General features: G+C 37.2%; 2 protein-coding genes across 2 annotated transcripts; one reads left to right on the forward strand and one right to left on the reverse strand.

The window, feature by feature from the left end:
- Window positions 1–316: 316 nt before the first annotated feature.
- Window positions 317–2547, forward strand: LOC131637263 (flavonoid 3'-monooxygenase CYP75B137-like). The gene is made up of 2 exons (XM_058907847.1): window positions 317–1543; window positions 1621–2547. The coding sequence occupies exons 1-2, from the start codon at window positions 632–634 to the stop codon at window positions 2245–2247; spliced, it is 1539 nt and encodes a 512-aa protein (XP_058763830.1). The 5' UTR covers window positions 317–631; the 3' UTR covers window positions 2248–2547.
- A 178-nt stretch (window positions 2548–2725) lies between these two features.
- LOC131632268 (uncharacterized) lies at window positions 2726–22418 on the reverse strand. Its single transcript, XM_058903072.1, has 6 exons — window positions 22391–22418; window positions 21577–22325; window positions 4237–4637; window positions 3729–4111; window positions 2990–3078; window positions 2726–2896 (listed from the first exon to the last, which is right to left on the reverse strand). The coding sequence occupies exons 1-6, from the start codon at window positions 22416–22418 to the stop codon at window positions 2726–2728; spliced, it is 1821 nt and encodes a 606-aa protein (XP_058759055.1).
- Between the last annotated feature and the right edge of the window lie 1231 nt (window positions 22419–23649).

The raw sequence follows: 23649 nt of genomic DNA on the forward strand, positions 1-23649 counted from the left end.
TAGTGTACCTCCAACCAATCACATCATTTCATCTCTTTTAACACATTTAATTATTTATTAAAATACTATAAATGTTTGTTGTTTTCAAAGCATTTTACAAAGGATGTAACCTTACCCAACTTTTTAAGTTGGGTAGATAAGAATTCACCATAAAAAAAAAGAGTTCTTTCTTTGGAATAAGACTAATGAAGTCGTACTAATATTCTCAGGGCAGAAAACGCTAAACGTGACTTTTTGCAAATTTTAAAATTATTGGTTTTAATATAAATCTTGTACCTTTTCTTCTTTAACTTATGTTTTAGGGCACTTGTTACAATCATCATCACCTTGATTATGTTTACTTGTGAACACAATTGTCCTCCGGCACTCGCACTTTAATTGTATTAGATTCTATTTCTTGGAGACTCCACTTAAATTGTCCTTCCACCGTTCATGTATAATCCATATTGTCGTTTTTGGAGTATCCATCCACCGTTCTTGCAAAGTACTTATTGTCGTTTTCCCAATATCTATTGCAGTTCTAGCTCTCACGTTATTCTATCTTCATTATCTTTACCTACATAATAACATCTTCTACTATTTCCTTTCTAAATCTCAAACACATCAACAATAGCAATACACAAATAGAATCATGATTCTCTACGGTGTTGACAGCACAACACTCATCGTGGCACTCTTTATAATAACCGCAGTAACTTGGTATATTTACCTCTTCTTCTTCAAATCGAAATTCCAAAATTTACCGCCAGGCCCATCGGGCTTTCCTATCTTCGGGAACCTTCTATCTCTACAACCAGAACTCCACACTTACTTCGCCGGGCTGGCCCAATCTCACGGCCCGATCTTCAAGCTCTGGCTCGGAAGCAAACTCGGAATCGTGGTGAGTTCACCTTCCACGGCGCGTGAGGTTCTTAAAGAACACGACACCGTTTTCGCCAACCGCGACGTACCTGCCGCCGGCAGAGCAGCAACTTACGGAGGCTTGGATATAGTATGGAGTCCGTATGGAGCAGAGTGGAGGATGCTGAGGAAAATTTGCGTTGTGAAGATGCTTAGTAATACGACTCTTGATTCCGTTTACGAGCTCCGCCGTGGTGAAGTTCAGAGAACGATTGGGTATATTCATGATCAGGTTGGTTCGAAAGTGAATATCGGGGAGCAAGTTTTTTTAACTGTGTTGAACGTGATTACGAACATGATGTGGGGTGCGGCGGTGGAAGGGGAAGAGAGGGAGAGTTTAGGGGCGGAATTCAGGGAGGCGGTGGCGGAGATGACACAGCTTTTGGGGAAGCCGAATCTGTCGGACTTTTTCCCCGGGTTGGCTAGATTTGATTTGCAAGGTGTGGTGAAAGAGATGAATGCTTTGGTTCCTCGTTTTGATAGGATATTCGAGAAGATGATTGGTGAACGTATGAAGAAGAAGAAGGAAGAGGAAGGAAAAGAGAATGAAAGTAAAGATTTTCTACAGTTTTTGTTGAATTTGAAGGAAGAAGGTGATTCCAAGACTCCATTCACAAGCACTCATGTTAAGGCACTTCTCATGGTATGTTTCTTTCATCAACTTTCCATTTTTTTTTTAAGTCTCTTTTTTAAGATCAAAATTGTGATGATTGGGAACAGGATATGGTAGTGGGTGGATCAGACACATCTTCCAACACAATTGAGTTTGCCATGGCAGAAATGATGAACAAGCCGGAAGTGTTGAGGAAGGTTCAAGAGGAGTTAGAATCTGTAGTTGGAAAAGATAATCTAGTAGAAGAGTCTCATATTCATAAGCTACCCTATTTACATGCAGTGATGAAAGAAACCCTTCGTTTGCACCCAGTGCTTCCGCTTATGGTCCCTCATTGTCCAAGTGAAACCACAAACATTGGAGGCTACACGATTCCAGAGGGATCTCGTGTGTTTGTTAACGTTTGGGCTATTCATAGAGATCCTTCTATTTGGAAGAATCCATTGGAATTTGATCCCGCAAGGTTCTTGGATGGGAAGTGGGATTACAGTGGGAATGATTTCAGTTATTTTCCATTTGGTTCTGGAAGAAGGATTTGTGCTGGAATAGCAATGGCTGAGAGGACTGTTTTGTACTTTACAGCTACCCTGGTGCACTTGTTTGATTGGTCAATACCCCAAGGAGAAAATTTTGACGTTTCAGAGAAATTTGGTATTGTTCTCAAAAAGAAAACGCCTCTGCTTGCTATTCCAACGCCACGATTGTCCAACCCAGATTTTTATAGAGAGAATTGAACTAATTATATTATGCCAGTGAATGCTACGAAGGTGGATGGTTGAAAATGGTTCAAAAATATAAGTTGCGTTTTGAGATGTTAATAAGCTTCTCTTACGCAGAGCAACATTATTAGAGTTTTGAACTATTTTCAATTCAAGCATCAGTCCATCAAGAAATCATCTAGTATATGTATTCTTGTCAGGCAATCTGGATTCACTACTCAATGCCAATTTTTATGTATCAAGTTTTTTTCTTCTTTTTTGTTTTGAAAATCTGTATCAAGTATTTTTCTGAGAGGTCATTACTTTTCTTTTAAATGCCTATATAAACCTTTTTTTTTTTTTTCAAAGCCAAAGGAAATGTAATATTGAATAATTGCAAACACAAGCAGTGTTGCAGCTAAATTTAGAAGTACAGTAAACAAAGGCACACCAAGACTGATTACAAAATTAAAGTAGCACCAAAACTACTAATGAGAAAACAGAAAATTGTTGTCTAAACATAATGTACTTCCACCCTCCCTTGCCAATACTCCAGCAGACGTTCAATTCCAACCAAATCCGTTCGAACCGCCTCCAAAATTACCGAAACACCGATACACCATGATACTACCTCAGAAACATTGAGTGCCGACACGGCCTTTCTTTCGCCAACTGCCAGCACTTGCTTCGGACACAATTCCATAACGATAAAGCATTGCTACACTCCACTTATACAGGAACACTCTCTATAGCCCAACTGTCTTGTATCAACACATACCCTAACCAAACCAGAACCACACTCTAACATCACCCTTCCTAATGTCTTTTCACCAGCCCTTTGCAGAAACCAACTCTGCAGAACCCACCCTACTCAAAACCAATCCAGCCAGTATCACATTCAGGAAATACTCAATGCACGCCGCACAACAACATTCTACACCAATGCTCATCCTACACCGAAGCTTAATCCACAACGCTTATATACTCCGCAGAGCCATCTCGAGAAAGTCCCTGATAGACTATTCACGAACACTGTAAAAATTCTGAATTGGTAATCACACCCCCTCCCAAAATTCTGCGGTTTTATACGATCATCTTCTCCAAGTATATAAAGATCTGCCATAGCCATACAACTAATTGCTGAGTTAAGTCATAACTAAAATCTTTCATCTTAGACTTTATCCATCTCCATGACAGGGCCTGAAATACCATAAGAAAATATAGCATCAATTGGACTGAGAACCAAATCTCCAATTCCTCCTTGTTTGGTTGTGAGAGCTGACACAGCCGCCTAACAAACTAGGTGAAAACTCTAAGCGGCTCCTAAAAAGTCATTTGTCACCAAAATCTCCTCGGAACTGCCCTCTCCTACTGGCAGCACCATCCTATGCAAACTTTCGGATTCGAAATAAACTGATTTAGTGTGTAACAAAAGCCCCCGACCTTTGACTTTAGCCACTTCCAAGAGGTCTCCTAAATATCAAAAATGCTGGGACTTCTACACCGCTCCGGAGTACCGAAAATCTCCTCGTTCCTCCTTTTCCAGATTGTCCAAAGACACGTGAACCAAATGACAGAAAGTCTGTCTTTCAGCACTTTTCCGCCACTACTGATACCTGCAAAATGATCGAAATTCTGCAATGCAGAGTTATGAGAAACATATAAAAAACCGAGCCATCTCAGGACCTCGCTCCATGCATTCCAAGCTAGCGGACATTCGAAGAAAATGTGAGAGACACTTTCCTCTTCGTCGCAGCCAAATGGGCATGAATTTTGAGAGTCAACCAAGATGCCTCTCTTAACAAGATTATCTCTAGTGGGAATTCTGTTTTGCCACACTCTCCAAGCTAAGACCGAGACCTTCAAAGGGATTACGCCGCCGCCAATTTCATATCGTCCCCTACAAGGGTGAACAGCCCCTCCATGATTAATGAGTATGCTTCTTTACTTGTGTAGACGTTCTTGTGCCATCTCCACGAATCCTTGATATTGGCCCTCAAGGAGACTCTTTGAATCATTTCTAACAGTTCATCCACTCGAATTTGATCTTCGCCTTCTAAGTTGCATTCCCAATTGTAGTTCAAAACTAAATTCCCGTCCTCATTTCTAAGCGCCTCCCTCACCGAAGATTTCTTATCACTAGCCCGCCTATGCAGCTCCGGGAATGTATTTTTAATGTTTTTTCCTTCCAACCACTGATCATCCCAAAAAAGTGATTCTGATCCATCTCCTACTTCTCTGACTAAATTAGAATCAAACCAATTTTGCCTAAATCTTCCTTCCTCCTTGTCTAAGGACTGTAAGTCTCTCCACCATAGAGAACTAAATTTGTCAACCCTGCCTCCTCCACATCCGATCTCCCCGTACTTACATTCCAGAACTTTTACCCACAATATCTTCTTTTCAGTAAGAAGCCTCCATTTCCACTTACCTAGCAAAGATAGGTGATAAGTGCCAAAATGTCGATGTTTTGAGTATGTAAATAGTGGCACTTATCGATACTTTTGTTAATACCGTTTGAATAATTCCCCGTTTTGTGTATAAATATGTATACTTTGTGAATAGTTGTATTTTCATATACTTTTATACCATTTGATAGTTTTTCCTTTGTTTTTATAGGTATTCATGCTTATTGGAGCCTTGAGGAATAAAGTGTCAAAGGCACGGCTTCGATTTCGCAATTTCGGTGAAAGCCCGCTTAGCCACCGTCAAGCGGACTTCCAAAGACTCAAAATAAGGATGAACAAAATCATCATTTTGGTTTCCATTCATTCATTATTGGATAGAGCATTGAATAAGCTTTCCAACGCTTCGAACCGGGTGCAATTCGGAGTTACGGTTCTCTAGTTATGGCGAAAACAAAATCTGATTTTTAGCAGACTCCGCTAAGCGGAGGGGGGTCCGCTGAGCGGAGCTCCAGCGGAGCAAATCAGCGTCTGAATGTAATTTTGAGTCCGCTGAGCGGAGGGGGTCCGCTAAGCGGACCTGCTAAGACAGCAGCTCGTTAAAAGGGGCAAAAATCACATTTTTAGGTTATGGGTTGGGTATTTTTGAGTCCCAACACCATCAACTTCATTCTTAGGGTAGATTAGCTTAGAAAACAACTTCGGAGGTTGCATAAGGATGATCGGGGGTGGATTGAGCATCGAATGGAGCTGACAAACCGGGAGATTTTCTGTTCATTTCTCTTCTTCTTTGTGTATTTCTCTTTGGTTGGGTTTTGTTTGTATATTTACTTGAATCTTATGTATATTTACCGATTATAATGTTATGTTTAACTTGCTTTACAAATCTGTGTTAATATTATCCTGGATTTTTGCTCTATGATGGGGATTTGGGGTGCTTTAGAGATAAACTTCTTGAATCCTTATCTAGGATGATTATCTGTTGGTTCTGAACTCTAGAGATAGATTTAGAGCTAGCATTCACTATTTGTATCTGTTCTTAATGCTTTCGTGTTTGAGCGGCGCGCGAGAGATCGCCGACGCGAGAGCACGGATGTTCTCGTGACTTCGCGTTAGAGATAACCTTAGTTGTGAGATGATCTCGTTTGTGCTCCAGAGATGGACGCTTATGTGAGAGATACGTGATAACATAGATGAGTATCGTAGGTTGAGTATAACGGGTTGGTAAGTGTATGTTTGTGAAGAGTGAATATATTTACATTCCTGATAAGTTATTTCTCTTCTAAGAATGTGTTTATTATTTTCCTGTCTATATCTTTGTTTACTTTTTGCTCATTCAAACCCCAGCTCGAAACCGTAGAAATTGTTGAATGGCATCTCTCCATCTCTGAGGACGATAAATCCCGGATCAATATTTCCAAATCTTGTTTGTTGCTTGCCCTATACTGCATTCAACAAAATGGCGCCGTTGCCGGGGATGGTTGTGATTGCATCGCAATAGTTTTCATGGTCTTGAGCTTTGTATATATCGTATATATTGTATAGTTTCACTTGTATATATATTTACTTGTACATGTTTACTTGTTTATGTACACCATATAAGTTTACTTGTATATGTTACATATAATTATACTTTTATTGGTGAATGTTGGTGAAACATGTTGATCTTGGATTAGCTATTTCCTTACAATTCTTCACTTTTCAACTTGTGCATCCAACATTCACCAACTTTCTCTTTGTGTATGTTAATAGTTATATGTGTTTCATGTTTGTATATATGTGTTTGTTCATGTACATATTTGTATACTTGTGTTTTCCTTTATGTTCGTTTAATCATTGTATATATTTGTACCCGTAACGTTTGTTGAGTGGTTGGTTAGGACACTTTCTTTAGGCTTGTGCGGTGAGACGTCACCATGGCATGACGAGAGGAAGCTACTTTCCAAACACCAAAACAATAAAGGCGTCGAGCTAACGACGTAAAATAAGCGCTTGTTGGGAGGCACCCCAACGGTTGTAAATTTTGTTTATTTTTATGTTTATGAGGTATTTAGGTGAAGTGGAGGAAAATTGGAACAGCTGTTTCTGTTCTGACTTTTCTGGTTTTTCTGTCATCCGCTAAGCGAGCCTAGCTCCGCTGAGCGATGACAGTAAAATTTTGTTTTTCTGCTTTGTACCAGTGGGGCTTCCATTCCACTTGGTTCACTCATTTTTCCCACTCTCACCAAGGCTATTTAGTAATAGATACTAGTTTTGTTTTTCTAATTCTTTTGTGGTTGTTTGTACTCAAATTTTGTTCGGAGATTCGAAGATTTTTGAGGTGATTTTCCAAAGCTTGAGTGTTTCAACTTGCGGATGTATGGTAGGATATTGTTTTTGAAGTTGTATCATTCAAGGTACTCATTTATCGCTTTCTATAGCATAACATGTTTAAGAAACTTTTCATTTGTACAATTACCATACAATTCATTCTTTTGCATTACTTGCTTGTTGATTGAATCACTTTAGTTCCCAAACCATAAATGTGAGGAAGCTTTCCATTATTCACATATGCTGGAGGCCACAATCTTTGTTTTAACTGGATTTTATTATGCTTAATCTTTTGTTTATGTTGATTTTATGAAAGCATGAAAAGGATCAAGGCATTTTGTTTCATTTTGAGCACAACCACCATAACCAAATAGTCAATTCACCTTGTGAGTGTGTGATCATTTGTTAACCCTTTTGAGCTTTTTTTTTTCAATGTCCATGTTTTTGCTAAATACTTATCTTTGAGTGTTTAGTTCTCATTTTTGCATGGATGATTGATTCTTTGTTTTCTTGAACCCTCAACCATGATTTTTGGTATGAATTTTTACCTTGCCTTAGAAAGTAGGGAGTATTCACATGATGATATGGTTGAATTCAAGTTGGGGAGAGTAATGATTATGTACTTATTTGGTTGTTTCTATGAGGTTGGAAAGAAAAAGAAAAGAAAAAAATGTGAAAAAGAAAGAAAAGAAAAACAAAGAAAAAAGTGAAAAAGTTTTGAAAAAGAAAAAGAAAAGAGAAATGAATAATTGTGCTAATAAGTATTGTGATTGGTTTGAGAAACTTGTGGTTAAGGAAGAAGTTTAATCGAGATTTTGTTGTTTAAATCTTTGGTGGATTGATCACTCCCTCGGGTTTAGGCAAGTTTTTGTTTCGATTAGCCTTAGGACATATCCCTTGTTTGTTAACCAATCCACATTACAACCTTGAAAAGTCCTTGTGATTCTTGCTTTTGTATTTTCAATGTGATTTTTGGATGAATGCATAATTTAATCTTTTGTTTGCAAGATTGTTGGATGAGTGTTAAAAGTCCTTCACCTTTGTGTGTTCTTCATCCATTGATGAAATTTTTGCTAGGTGTGATTCATGAGATAGCATGTATTGTTTTAGAATGTTTTGCATGATTTTTGTACTTAGGATTCGTTTCGTTTACATGTTGTCGTTGTAGTATAGTGGTAAGTATTTACTTTGTTTATACGTTTTTGTGTTGAGCCATACATTTGTTTTTGGTTTTCAAAACTTGTTGATTCACAATTCTTTGGTTTATTACTTTTGATTCTTTGATTTATTTGACATTGTTTGAGAACAAACAAAGTTTTAAGTTGGGGAGAGTTTGATAAGTGCCAAAATGTCGATGTTTTGAGTATGTAAATAGTGGCACTTATCGATACTTTTGTTAATACCGTTTGAATAATTCCCCGTTTTGTGTATAAATATGTATACTTTGTGAATAGTTGTATTTTCATATACTTTTATACCATTTGATAGTTTTTCCTTTGTTTTTATAGGTATTCATGCTTATTGGAGCCTTGAGGAATAAAGTGTCAAAGGCACGGCTTCGATTTCGCAATTTCGGTGAAAGCCCGCTTAGCCACCGTCAAGCGGACTTCCAAAGACTCAAAATAAGGATGAACAAAATCATCATTTTGGTTTCCATTCATTCATTATTGGATAGAGCATTGAATAAGCTTTCCAACGCTTCGAACCGGGTGCAATTCGGAGTTACGGTTCTCTAGTTATGGCGAAAACAAAATCTGATTTTTAGCAGACTCCGCTAAGCGGAGGGGGGTCCGCTGAGCGGAGCTCCAGCGGAGCAAATCAGCGTCTGAATGTAATTTTGAGTCCGCTGAGCGGAGGGGGTCCGCTAAGCGGACCTGCTAAGACAGCAGCTCGTTAAAAGGGGCAAAAATCACATTTTTAGGTTATGGGTTGGGTATTTTTGAGTCCCAACACCATCAACTTCATTCTTAGGGTAGATTAGCTTAGAAAACAACTTCGGAGGTTGCATAAGGATGATCGGGGGTGGATTGAGCATCGAATGGAGCTGACAAACCGGGAGATTTTCTGTTCATTTCTCTTCTTCTTTGTGTATTTCTCTTTGGTTGGGTTTTGTTTGTATATTTACTTGAATCTTATGTATATTTACCGATTATAATGTTATGTTTAACTTGCTTTACAAATCTGTGTTAATATTATCCTGGATTTTTGCTCTATGATGGGGATTTGGGGTGCTTTAGAGATAAACTTCTTGAATCCTTATCTAGGATGATTATCTGTTGGTTCTGAACTCTAGAGATAGATTTAGAGCTAGCATTCACTATTTGTATCTGTTCTTAATGCTTTCGTGTTTGAGCGGCGCGCGAGAGATCGCCGACGCGAGAGCACGGATGTTCTCGTGACTTCGCGTTAGAGATAACCTTAGTTGTGAGATGATCTCGTTTGTGCTCCAGAGATGGACGCTTATGTGAGAGATACGTGATAACATAGATGAGTATCGTAGGTTGAGTATAACGGGTTGGTAAGTGTATGTTTGTGAAGAGTGAATATATTTACATTCCTGATAAGTTATTTCTCTTCTAAGAATGTGTTTATTATTTTCCTGTCTATATCTTTGTTTACTTTTTGCTCATTCAAACCCCAGCTCGAAACCGTAGAAATTGTTGAATGGCATCTCTCCATCTCTGAGGACGATAAATCCCGGATCAATATTTCCAAATCTTGTTTGTTGCTTGCCCTATACTGCATTCAACAAAATGGCGCCGTTGCCGGGGATGGTTGTGATTGCATCGCAATAGTTTTCATGGTCTTGAGCTTTGTATATATCGTATATATTGTATAGTTTCACTTGTATATATATTTACTTGTACATGTTTACTTGTTTATGTACACCATATAAGTTTACTTGTATATGTTACATATAATTATACTTTTATTGGTGAATGTTGGTGAAACATGTTGATCTTGGATTAGCTATTTCCTTACAATTCTTCACTTTTCAACTTGTGCATCCAACATTCACCAACTTTCTCTTTGTGTATGTTAATAGTTATATGTGTTTCATGTTTGTATATATGTGTTTGTTCATGTACATATTTGTATACTTGTGTTTTCCTTTATGTTCGTTTAATCATTGTATATATTTGTACCCGTAACGTTTGTTGAGTGGTTGGTTAGGACACTTTCTTTAGGCTTGTGCGGTGAGACGTCACCATGGCATGACGAGAGGAAGCTACTTTCCAAACACCAAAACAATAAAGGCGTCGAGCTAACGACGTAAAATAAGCGCTTGTTGGGAGGCACCCCAACGGTTGTAAATTTTGTTTATTTTTATGTTTATGAGGTATTTAGGTGAAGTGGAGGAAAATTGGAACAGCTGTTTCTGTTCTGACTTTTCTGGTTTTTCTGTCATCCGCTAAGCGAGCCTAGCTCCGCTGAGCGATGACAGTAAAATTTTGTTTTTCTGCTTTGTACCAGTGGGGCTTCCATTCCACTTGGTTCACTCATTTTTCCCACTCTCACCAAGGCTATTTAGTAATAGATACTAGTTTTGTTTTTCTAATTCTTTTGTGGTTGTTTGTACTCAAATTTTGTTCGGAGATTCGAAGATTTTTGAGGTGATTTTCCAAAGCTTGAGTGTTTCAACTTGCGGATGTATGGTAGGATATTGTTTTTGAAGTTGTATCATTCAAGGTACTCATTTATCGCTTTCTATAGCATAACATGTTTAAGAAACTTTTCATTTGTACAATTACCATACAATTCATTCTTTTGCATTACTTGCTTGTTGATTGAATCACTTTAGTTCCCAAACCATAAATGTGAGGAAGCTTTCCATTATTCACATATGCTGGAGGCCACAATCTTTGTTTTAACTGGATTTTATTATGCTTAATCTTTTGTTTATGTTGATTTTATGAAAGCATGAAAAGGATCAAGGCATTTTGTTTCATTTTGAGCACAACCACCATAACCAAATAGTCAATTCACCTTGTGAGTGTGTGATCATTTGTTAACCCTTTTGAGCTTTTTTTTTTCAATGTCCATGTTTTTGCTAAATACTTATCTTTGAGTGTTTAGTTCTCATTTTTGCATGGATGATTGATTCTTTGTTTTCTTGAACCCTCAACCATGATTTTTGGTATGAATTTTTACCTTGCCTTAGAAAGTAGGGAGTATTCACATGATGATATGGTTGAATTCAAGTTGGGGAGAGTAATGATTATGTACTTATTTGGTTGTTTCTATGAGGTTGGAAAGAAAAAGAAAAGAAAAAAATGTGAAAAAGAAAGAAAAGAAAAACAAAGAAAAAAGTGAAAAAGTTTTGAAAAAGAAAAAGAAAAGAGAAATGAATAATTGTGCTAATAAGTATTGTGATTGGTTTGAGAAACTTGTGGTTAAGGAAGAAGTTTAATCGAGATTTTGTTGTTTAAATCTTTGGTGGATTGATCACTCCCTCGGGTTTAGGCAAGTTTTTGTTTCGATTAGCCTTAGGACATATCCCTTGTTTGTTAACCAATCCACATTACAACCTTGAAAAGTCCTTGTGATTCTTGCTTTTGTATTTTCAATGTGATTTTTGGATGAATGCATAATTTAATCTTTTGTTTGCAAGATTGTTGGATGAGTGTTAAAAGTCCTTCACCTTTGTGTGTTCTTCATCCATTGATGAAATTTTTGCTAGGTGTGATTCATGAGATAGCATGTATTGTTTTAGAATGTTTTGCATGATTTTTGTACTTAGGATTCGTTTCGTTTACATGTTGTCGTTGTAGTATAGTGGTAAGTATTTACTTTGTTTATACGTTTTTGTGTTGAGCCATACATTTGTTTTTGGTTTTCAAAACTTGTTGATTCACAATTCTTTGGTTTATTACTTTTGATTCTTTGATTTATTTGACATTGTTTGAGAACAAACAAAGTTTTAAGTTGGGGAGAGTTTGATAAGTGCCAAAATGTCGATGTTTTGAGTATGTAAATAGTGGCACTTATCGATACTTTTGTTAATACCGTTTGAATAATTCCCCGTTTTGTGTATAAATATGTATACTTTGTGAATAGTTGTATTTTCATATACTTTTATACCATTTGATAGTTTTTCCTTTGTTTTTATAGGTATTCATGCTTATTGGAGCCTTGAGGAATAAAGTGTCAAAGGCACGGCTTCGATTTCGCAATTTCGGTGAAAGCCCGCTTAGCCACCGTCAAGCGGACTTCCAAAGACTCAAAATAAGGATGAACAAAATCATCATTTTGGTTTCCATTCATTCATTATTGGATAGAGCATTGAATAAGCTTTCCAACGCTTTGAACCGGGTGCAATTCGGAGTTACGGTTCTCTAGTTATGGCGAAAACAAAATCTGATTTTTAGCAGACTCCGCTAAGCGGAGGGGGGTCCGCTGAGCGGAGCTCCAGCGGAGCAAATCAGCGTCTGAATGTAATTTTGAGTCCGCTGAGCGGAGGGGGTCCGCTAAGCGGACCTGCTAAGACAGCAGCTCGTTAAAAGGGGCAAAAATCACATTTTTAGGTTATGGGTTGGGTATTTTTGAGTCCCAACACCATCAACTTCATTCTTAGGGTAGATTAGCTTAGAAAACAACTTCGGAGGTTGCATAAGGATGATCGGGGGTGGATTGAGCATCGAATGGAGCTGACAAACCGGGAGATTTTCTGTTCATTTCTCTTCTTCTTTGTGTATTTCTCTTTGGTTGGGTTTTGTTTGTATATTTACTTGAATCTTATGTATATTTACCGATTATAATGTTATGTTTAACTTGCTTTACAAATCTGTGTTAATATTATCCTGGATTTTTGCTCTATGATGGGGATTTGGGGTGCTTTAGAGATAAACTTCTTGAATCCTTATCTAGGATGATTATCTGTTGGTTCTGAACTCTAGAGATAGATTTAGAGCTAGCATTCACTATTTGTATCTGTTCTTAATGCTTTCGTGTTTGAGCGGCGCGCGAGAGATCGCCGACGCGAGAGCACGGATGTTCTCGTGACTTCGCGTTAGAGATAACCTTAGTTGTGAGATGATCTCGTTTGTGCTCCAGAGATGGACGCTTATGTGAGAGATACGTGATAACATAGATGAGTATCGTAGGTTGAGTATAACGGGTTGGTAAGTGTATGTTTGTGAAGAGTGAATATATTTACATTCCTGATAAGTTATTTCTCTTCTAAGAATGTGTTTATTATTTTCCTGTCTATATCTTTGTTTACTTTTTGCTCATTCAAACCCCAGCTCGAAACCGTAGAAATTGTTGAATGGCATCTCTCCATCTCTGAGGACGATAAATCCCGGATCAATATTTCCAAATCTTGTTTGTTGCTTGCCCTATACTGCATTCAACAAAATGGCGCCGTTGCCGGGGATGGTTGTGATTGCATCGCAATAGTTTTCATGGTCTTGAGCTTTGTATATATCGTATATATTGTATAGTTTCACTTGTATATATATTTACTTGTACATGTTTACTTGTTTATGTACACCATATAAGTTTACTTGTATATGTTACATATAATTATACTTTTATTGGTGAATGTTGGTGAAACATGTTGATCTTGGATTAGCTATTTCCTTACAATTCTTCACTTTTCAACTTGTGCATCCAACATTCACCAACTTTCTCTTTGTGTATGTTAATAGTTATATGTGTTTCATGTTTGTATATATGTGTTTGTTCATGTACATATTTGTATACTTGTGTTTTCCTTTATGTTCGTTTAATCATTGTATATATTTGTACCCGTAACGTTTGTTGAGTGGTTGGTTAGGACACTTTCTTTAGGCTTGTGCGGTGAGACGTCACCATGGCATGACGAGAGGAAGCTACTTTCCAAACACCAAAACAATAAAGGCGTCGAGCTAACGACGTAAAATAAGCGCTTGTTGGGAGGCACCCCAACGGTTGTAAATTTTGTTTATTTTTATGTTTATGAGGTATTTAGGTGAAGTGGAGGAAAATTGGAACAGCTGTTTCTGTTCTGACTTTTCTGGTTTTTCTGTCATCCGCTAAGCGAGCCTAGCTCCGCTGAGCGATGACAGTAAAATTTTGTTTTTCTGCTCTGTACCAGTGGGGCTTCCATTCCACTTGGTTCACTCATTTTTCCCACTCTCACCAAGGCTATTTAGTAATAGATACTAGTTTTGTTTTTCTAATTCTTTTGTGGTTGTTTGTACGCAAATTTTGTTCGGAGATTCGAAGATTTTTGAGGTGATTTTCCAAAGCTTGAGTGTTTCAACTTGCGGATGTATGGTAGGATATTGTTTTTGAAGTTGTATCATTCAAGGTACTCATTTATCGCTTTCTATAGCATAACATGTTTAAGAAACTTTTCATTTGTACAATTACCATACAATTCATTCTTTTGCATTACTTGCTTGTTGATTGAATCACTTTAGTTCCCAAACCATAAATGTGAGGAAGCTTTCCATTATTCACATATGCTGGAGGCCACAATCTTTGTTTTAACTGGATTTTATTATGCTTAATCTTTTGTTTATGTTGATTTTATGAAAGCATGAAAAGGATCAAGGCATTTTGTTTCATTTTGAGCACAACCACCATAACCAAATAGTCAATTCACCTTGTGAGTGTGTGATCATTTGTTAACCCTTTTGAGCTTTTTTTTTTCAATGTCCATGTTTTTGCTAAATACTTATCTTTGAGTGTTTAGTTCTCATTTTTGCATGGATGATTGATTCTTTGTTTTCTTGAACCCTCAACCATGATTTTTGGTATGAATTTTTACCTTGCCTTAGAAAGTAGGGAGTATTCACATGATGATATGGTTGAATTCAAGTTGGGGAGAGTAATGATTATGTACTTATTTGGTTGTTTCTATGAGGTTGGAAAGAAAAAGAAAAGAAAAAAATGTGAAAAAGAAAGAAAAGAAAAACAAAGAAAAAAGTGAAAAAGTTTTGAAAAAGAAAAAGAAAAGAGAAATGAATAATTGTGCTAATAAGTATTGTGATTGGTTTGAGAAACTTGTGGTTAAGGAAGAAGTTTAATCGAGATTTTGTTGTTTAAATCTTTGGTGGATTGATCACTCCCTCGGGTTTAGGCAAGTTTTTGTTTCGATTAGCCTTAGGACATATCCCTTGTTTGTTAACCAATCCACATTACAACCTTGAAAAGTCCTTGTGATTCTTGCTTTTGTATTTTCAATGTGATTTTTGGATGAATGCATAATTTAATCTTTTGTTTGCAAGATTGTTGGATGAGTGTTAAAAGTCCTTCACCTTTGTGTGTTCTTCATCCATTGATGAAATTTTTGCTAGGTGTGATTCATGAGATAGCATGTATTGTTTTAGAATGTTTTGCATGATTTTTGTACTTAGGATTCGTTTCGTTTACATGTTGTCGTTGTAGTATAGTGGTAAGTATTTACTTTGTTTATACGTTTTTGTGTTGAGCCATACATTTGTTTTTGGTTTTCAAAACTTGTTGATTCACAATTCTTTGGTTTATTACTTTTGATTCTTTGATTTATTTGACATTGTTTGAGAACAAACAAAGTTTTAAGTTGGGGAGAGTTTGATAAGTGCCAAAATGTCGATGTTTTGAGTATGTAAATAGTGGCACTTATCGATACTTTTGTTAATACCGTTTGAATAATTCCCCGTTTTGTGTATAAATATGTATACTTTGTGAATAGTTGTATTTTCATATACTTTTATACCATTTGATAGTTTTTCCTTTGTTTTTATAGGTATTCATGCTTATTGGAGCCTTGAGGAATAAAGTGTCAAAGGCACGGCTTCGATTTCGCAATTTCGGTGAAAGCCCGCTTAGCCACCGTCAAGCGGACTTCCAAAGACTCAAAATAAGGATGAACAAAATCATCATTTTGGTTTCCATTCATTCATTATTGGATAGAGCATTGAATAAGCTTTCCAACGCTTTGAACCGGGTGCAATTCGGAGTTACGGTTCTCTAGTTATGGCGAAAACAAAATCTGATTTTTAGCAGACTCCGCTAAGCGGAGGGGGGTCCGCTGAGCGGAGCTCCAGCGGAGCAAATCAGCGTCTGAATGTAATTTTGAGTCCGCTGAGCGGAGGGGGTCCGCTAAGCGGACCTGCTAAGACAGCAGCTCGTTAAAAGGGGCAAAAATCACATTTTTAGGTTATGGGTTGGGTATTTTTGAGTCCCAACACCATCAACTTCATTCTTAGGGTAGATTAGCTTAGAAAACAACTTCGGAGGTTGCATAAGGATGATCGGGGGTGGATTGAGCATCGAATGGAGCTGACAAACCGGGAGATTTTCTGTTCATTTCTCTTCTTCTTTGTGTATTTCTCTTTGGTTGGGTTTTGTTTGTATATTTACTTGAATCTTATGTATATTTACCGATTATAATGTTATGTTTAACTTGCTTTACAAATCTGTGTTAATATTATCCTGGATTTTTGCTCTATGATGGGGATTTGGGGTGCTTTAGAGATAAACTTCTTGAATCCTTATCTAGGATGATTATCTGTTGGTTCTGAACTCTAGAGATAGATTTAGAGCTAGCATTCACTATTTGTATCTGTTCTTAATGCTTTCGTGTTTGAGCGGCGCGCGAGAGATCGCCGACGCGAGAGCACGGATGTTCTCGTGACTTCGCGTTAGAGATAACCTTAGTTGTGAGATGATCTCGTTTGTGCTCCAGAGATGGACGCTTATGTGAGAGATACGTGATAACATAGATGAGTATCGTAGGTTGAGTATAACGGGTTGGTAAGTGTATGTTTGTGAAGAGTGAATATATTTACATTCCTGATAAGTTATTTCTCTTCTAAGAATGTGTTTATTATTTTCCTGTCTATATCTTTGTTTACTTTTTGCTCATTCAAACCCCAGCTCGAAACCGTAGAAATTGTTGAATGGCATCTCTCCATCTCTGAGGACGATAAATCCCGGATCAATATTTCCAAATCTTGTTTGTTGCTTGCCCTATACTGCATTCAACAAAATGGCGCCGTTGCCGGGGATGGTTGTGATTGCATCGCAATAGTTTTCATGGTCTTGAGCTTTGTATATATCGTATATATTGTATAGTTTCACTTGTATATATATTTACTTGTACATGTTTACTTGTTTATGTACACCATATAAGTTTACTTGTATATGTTACATATAATTATACTTTTATTGGTGAATGTTGGTGAAACATGTTGATCTTGGATTAGCTATTTCCTTACAATTCTTCACTTTTCAACTTGTGCATCCAACATTCACCAACTTTCTCTTTGTGTATGTTAATAGTTATATGTGTTTCATGTTTGTATATATGTGTTTGTTCATGTACATATTTGTATACTTGTGTTTTCCTTTATGTTCGTTTAATCATTGTATATATTTGTACCCGTAACGTTTGTTGAGTGGTTGGTTAGGACACTTTCTTTAGGCTTGTGCGGTGAGACGTCACCATGGCATGACGAGAGGAAGCTACTTTCCAAACACCAAAACAATAAAGGCGTCGAGCTAACGACGTAAAATAAGCGCTTGTTGGGAGGCACCCCAACGGTTGTAAATTTTGTTTATTTTTATGTTTATGAGGTATTTAGGTGAAGTGGAGGAAAATTGGAACAGCTGTTTCTGTTCTGACTTTTCTGGTTTTTCTGTCATCCGCTAAGCGAGCCTAGCTCCGCTGAGCGATGACAGTAAAATTTTGTTTTTCTGCTTTGTACCAGTGGGGCTTCCATTCCACTTGGTTCACTCATTTTTCCCACTCTCACCAAGGCTATTTAGTAATAGATACTAGTTTTGTTTTTCTAATTCTTTTGTGGTTGTTTGTACTCAAATTTTGTTCGGAGATTCGAAGATTTTTGAGGTGATTTTCCAAAGCTTGAGTGTTTCAACTTGCGGATGTATGGTAGGATATTGTTTTTGAAGTTGTATCATTCAAGGTACTCATTTATCGCTTTCTATAGCATAACATGTTTAAGAAACTTTTCATTTGTACAATTACCATACAATTCATTCTTTTGCATTACTTGCTTGTTGATTGAATCACTTTAGTTCCCAAACCATAAATGTGAGGAAGCTTTCCATTATTCACATATGCTGGAGGCCACAATCTTTGTTTTAACTGGATTTTATTATGCTTAATCTTTTGTTTATGTTGATTTTATGAAAGCATGAAAAGGATCAAGGCATTTTGTTTCATTTTGAGCACAACCACCATAACCAAATAGTCAATTCACCTTGTGAGTGTGTGATCATTTGTTAACCCTTTTGAGCTTCTTTTTTTCAATGTCCATGTTTTTGCTAAATACTTATCTTTGAGTGTTTAGTTCTCATTTTTGCATGGATGATTGATTCTTTGTTTTCTTGAACCCTCAACCATGATTTTTGGTATGAATTTTTACCTTGCCTTAGAAAGTAGGGAGTATTCACATGATGATATGGTTGAATTCAAGTTGGGGAGAGTAATGATTATGTACTTATTTGGTTGTTTCTATGAGGTTGGAAAGAAAAAGAAAAGAAAAAAATGTGAAAAAGAAAGAAAAGAAAAACAAAGAAAAAAGTGAAAAAGTTTTGAAAAAGAAAAAGAAAAGAGAAATGAATAATTGTGCTAATAAGTATTGTGATTGGTTTGAGAAACTTGTGGTTAAGGAAGAAGTTTAATCGAGATTTTGTTGTTTAAATCTTTGGTGGATTGATCACTCCCTCGGGTTTAGGCAAGTTTTTGTTTCGATTAGCCTTAGGACATATCCCTTGTTTGTTAACCAATCCACATTACAACCTTGAAAAGTCCTTGTGATTCTTGCTTTTCTATTTTCAATGTGATTTTTGGATGAATGCATAATTTAATCTTTTGTTTGCAAGATTGTTGGATGAGTGTTAAAAGTCCTTCACCTTTGTGTGTTCTTCATCCATTGATGAAATTTTTGCTAGGTGTGATTCATGAGATAGCATGTATTGTTTTAGAATGTTTTGCATGATTTTTGTACTTAGGATTCGTTTCGTTTACATGTTGTCGTTGTAGTATAGTGGTAAGTATTTACTTTGTTTATACGTTTTTGTGTTGAGCCATACATTTGTTTTTGGTTTTCAAAACTTGTTGATTCACAATTCTTTGGTTTATTACTTTTGATTCTTTGATTTATTTGACATTGTTTGAGAACAAACAAAGTTTTAAGTTGGGGAGAGTTTGATAAGTGCCAAAATGTCGATGTTTTGAGTATGTAAATAGTGGCACTTATCGATACTTTTGTTAATACCGTTTGAATAATTCCCCGTTTTGTGTATAAATATGTATACTTTGTGAATAGTTGTATTTTCATATACTTTTATACCATTTGATAGTTTTTCCTTTGTTTTTATAGGTATTCATGCTTATTGGAGCCTTGAGGAATAAAGTGTCAAAGGCACGGCTTCGATTTCGCAATTTCGGTGAAAGCCCGCTTAGCCACCGTCAAGCGGACTTCCAAAGACTCAAAATAAGGATGAACAAAATCATCATTTTGGTTTCCATTCATTCATTATTGGATAGAGCATTGAATAAGCTTTCCAACGCTTTGAACCGGGTGCAATTCGGAGTTACGGTTCTCTAGTTATGGCGAAAACAAAATCTGATTTTTAGCAGACTCCGCTAAGCGGAGGGGGGTCCGCTGAGCGGAGCTCCAGCGGAGCAAATCAGCGTCTGAATGTAATTTTGAGTCCGCTGAGCAGAGGGGGTCCGCTAAGCGGACCTGCTAAGACAGCAGCTCGTTAAAAGGGGCAAAAATCACATTTTTAGGTTATGGGTTGGGTATTTTTGAGTCCCAACACCATCAACTTCATTCTTAGGGTAGATTAGCTTAGAAAACAACTTCGGAGGTTGCATAAGGATGATCGGGGGTGGATTGAGCATCGAATGGAGCTGACAAACCGGGAGATTTTCTGTTCATTTCTCTTCTTCTTTGTGTATTTCTCTTTGGTTGGGTTTTGTTTGTATATTTACTTGAATCTTATGTATATTTACCGATTATAATGTTATGTTTAACTTGCTTTACAAATCTGTGTTAATATTATCCTGGATTTTTGCTCTATGATGGGGATTTGGGGTGCTTTAGAGATAAACTTCTTGAATCCTTATCTAGGATGATTATCTGTTGGTTCTGAACTCTAGAGATAGATTTAGAGCTAGCATTCACTATTTGTATCTGTTCTTAATGCTTTCGTGTTTGAGCGGCGCGCGAGAGATCGCCGACGCGAGAGCACGGATGTTCTCGTGACTTCGCGTTAGAGATAACCTTAGTTGTGAGATGATCTCGTTTGTGCTCCAGAGATGGACGCTTATGTGAGAGATACGTGATAACATAGATGAGTATCGTAGGTTGAGTATAACGGGTTGGTAAGTGTACGTTTGTGAAGAGTGAATATATTTACATTCCTGATAAGTTATTTCTCTTCTAAGAATGTGTTTATTATTTTCCTGTCTATATCTTTGTTTACTTTTTGCTCATTCAAACCCCAGCTCGAAACCGTAGAAACTGTTGAATGGCATCTCTCCATCTCTGAGGACGATAAATCCCGGATCAATATTTCCAAATCTTGTTTGTTGCTTGCCCTATACTGCATTCAACAAAATGGCGCCGTTGCCGGGGAAGCAGATATTTTGTGAGGACCGCTTGGCGGCCGTCATGGCGCTAAGCGGCGGTACTTTTTCAAGTGGCCACTTTTAGGCACTTAGAGATATTTTGTGGATCTTATCTTGTTATCTTTTCATTCTAACAACACACACACTCTAGGGCAAGAGGAGAAGAAAGAAAAACTCATCCATATTCAAGATTTCTCAAGCATTTTTCTTCATCATCTTTGAATTTCTATGCTAGGAGGTCTTGTGTTGATGTTTGTTGTTGAAGCTATGGATAGCTAAACTCCTCATGTGTCAAGATTAGAGGTAGTTAGCTTGTAGAGTATGTATTTAGCTTGATCTTTTGTATATGAACCTTGTTGGTGATTAATATATAGTGAATATCTTTGTATTCATGTTTATATGTTGTTTTGATACACTATTGAGAGATATGTTTCAAATCTTGACCAAAAGGGTATTCATCTATCAACAATCAAACTCTAGAGATAGATTTGTGAGTTGATAATCACTTGTATCAGACTTTAAAGGTTATTATGTCAACTGTCGGCATGAGAGATCATCTGACGGTTAATATAATAACAATCACGACACTGCTTTAGAGATAAACAGTATCGAGAGGATACGTGATTGTATTAATCATTAATATGTTCATATACATGATCAGCAGAGTATATACAAAAGCAAGCTGGCGAAAACTAATCTTGACACAGTTTTACCAAACCGTTTTTAAATCCTAAATTATTGTCGTTAATTTCTTTTCATGCTATTTATCTTTCATGACACTAAAAACATCCCGAATCTTAACTCAAAATACACTAAGCTGTAGAACGGCGATAATATCGCATCAATCCCTGAGGAGACGATACTAGAAATATTTATCCTATACTTTATTTTGTTGAATGTAGTATAGGGCAAGCAACAATAGGTTAAAAGCCTCTAAGTTTTTTATTCCTAAACCTCCTTTTTCCTTATCTCTGCAAATTTTGTCCCATTGCACCCAATTCACCTTTTTCTGTCCACTCCCCCACCCCACAAGAATTTCTTGAACATTGATTCCAGACTAGATATAACACATACCGGGGCCTTAAAGAAGGAGAGGTAATATACTGGTAGAGAAAGCAGAACTGACTTAAGAAGCACGATACGACCACCAATTGACAGCTGATTATTGTTCCAAGATGTTAATCTGTTTCTAACTATGTCGATCACCAGTTTCCATATGCCTTTCCTACGGTGATTACATCCGACAGCAAGCCCTAAGTATTTAAACTGAGTATTTCCCACCTTGCAATTAAGAACCGATGCCGCCTCCTCCAACCAATCTAGAGAGACATTGATACCAATTAGTGAACTCTTGTGAAAGTTTACCTTTAATCCCGACACTAGTTCGAATAGTTGCAAAGTCGATTTGATTGCCAAAACGTTCTTCCAACTCTTTCTGCCCATCACTATAGTGTCGTCAGCATATTGAATATGAGAAACTTTCACTTCACCATTCCCGAACTCATAGCTATCAAAGAGATTTCTTTGTACACTACTGACCATCATTAGATTGAAGCCTTCTGCTGCCAGCATGAAAAGAAAAGGAGACAAGGGATCTCCTTGTCTCAATTCTCTCCCTGCCGAAAATTCTTCTGTGGGACTCCCATTGACCAGTACCGAAATTTTTGAAGTTCTCAAACATTCTGAGATCCAATTTCTCCATTTTTCGCTGAATCCCATTTTCTCCATCATGTAATCCAAGAATTTCCAATCCACTGTATCAAATGCCTTTTCAAAGTCCGCTTTAAACAATAAAGCTTCCCGTCTTTGCCTCTTGGCATCATCTATTAATTCGTTTGCTATAAGTATACAGTCTCCAATTTGCCGCCTCTTGGCATCATCTACTAACCTCTAATGTTATAGCTGATGATCTTCATTTATGCACCTTTGCTCCTACTCCACTTCAATTCTAATACCCGTTCACCCTATATTTTTCCTTACTCCTCTCGCCTTCTTCGCGATATTCTTGTCTCTGATTTCATTGTTAACCAATGCCTCCAATACTTCCGCTTCCCCCCTTCATTGTGAACCCCAATATCCTTGCCAAATTCCAAAATTCCTTGTGATATCTCTTTAGCTTCTCCATGTGCGGAGGTCCATGCCTTAAGTTCATCCCCAGATAGTGAAATAGCTTGTGGGAGAGTAGAATTTACCTTGTTTTTGATTGAGCGCTTTTTTCTCCGAGATTCCACCCTCGATAATTTTTCCTTTCGACTGAGTTTCCTTTTCTCCTTTAGAATTAACCTCCTTCGTTTCCTCATCTCTTTACTTCCCATCTCTGTTGTGACTTTTGGGTCTTGTAACTTGTCTTGTTCATCTTCTTCAACCTCAACTAAAGGTTCTATATACTGCCCTGATTGCTCGTCCATGTCCTCTGTATCCAGGTTTTTGTCTGGGGTTTCTGGTTGTTGATTGTTTAATCCTGGAGAAAACTCGACACCCGATTGCTCTTGGATTTGCGACAATCTTGATTTGAGACCTTCTTGGTGGCGCTTCTTCGGTTCTCCTTCTCTAATATTTTTTTTCCCGTTTGCCTTCTCTGATTCTGTTGTTTTATTACGTTGGGCTTCAGTTCCTGAGTCATGTGTAATATTTTTTAGGGTTGGTGATACTTATTCCATGACTTTTTTAGGGTTGGCAATACTTATTCCATGACTTTTTTAGGGTTGGCAATACTTATTGGCAATACACATAATCACCAAGAAAACAAGAACCCAAATAGTATTGGCAATACTTATTCCATGACTTTTTTAGGGTTGGCAATGAATGTCCGCCCCGTTTAAATTTGTCATGTAAAAGCCTGTAAAAAAATAAGGTAGGACATAGCGTGTATATTTAAGGACGCGGACCTAAAATCTTGATACGCCTCTCGCTAAAAGTGAGGGAGGAGAGGGGCAAACCTGCGGACAACACTCTTTTTAGGTCTAAAAATACAAAAATTCATGTAAATGCATGTGCCAACATAAAAAACGAACTCATTTTTTCACCCCTACTTTTGATTCTCTAGTAGAGGATCAAGCTCAGCCCTAACATATTATTGTTGGATGAAAATTCAATAATTTAAGTGTTGTTACCGGTTAACACAAGGGTGTAACTGGTTATAACGGA

Source organism: Vicia villosa, linkage group LG1 (genome assembly GCF_029867415.1).
Source record: "Vicia villosa cultivar HV-30 ecotype Madison, WI linkage group LG1, Vvil1.0, whole genome shotgun sequence".
Classification (NCBI taxonomy): Eukaryota; Viridiplantae; Streptophyta; class Magnoliopsida; order Fabales; family Fabaceae; genus Vicia; species Vicia villosa.

What these genes read in the sequence shown, in the direction of transcription:
- LOC131632268 (XM_058903072.1), bottom strand. Translation starts at nt 22,418, where the DNA reads ATGAAGATCATCAGCTATAACATTAGAG. An exon ending in TCTCCTTCTTTAAGGCCCCG is followed by an intron (nt 4,638 to 21,576) that starts GTATGTGTTATA and finishes TTGCTAGGTAAG; the next exon opens with TGGAAATGGAGGCTTCTTAC. An exon ending in GAGGAACGAGGAGATTTTCG is followed by an intron (nt 3,079 to 3,728) that starts GTACTCCGGAGC and finishes GGTTTTGAGTAG; the next exon opens with GGTGGGTTCTGCAGAGTTGG.
- LOC131637263 (XM_058907847.1), top strand. Translation starts at nt 632, where the DNA reads ATGATTCTCTACGGTGTTGACAGCACAACACTCATCGTGGCACTCTTT. An exon ending in ATGTTAAGGCACTTCTCATG is followed by an intron (nt 1,544 to 1,620) that starts GTATGTTTCTTT and finishes GATTGGGAACAG; the next exon opens with GATATGGTAGTGGGTGGATC.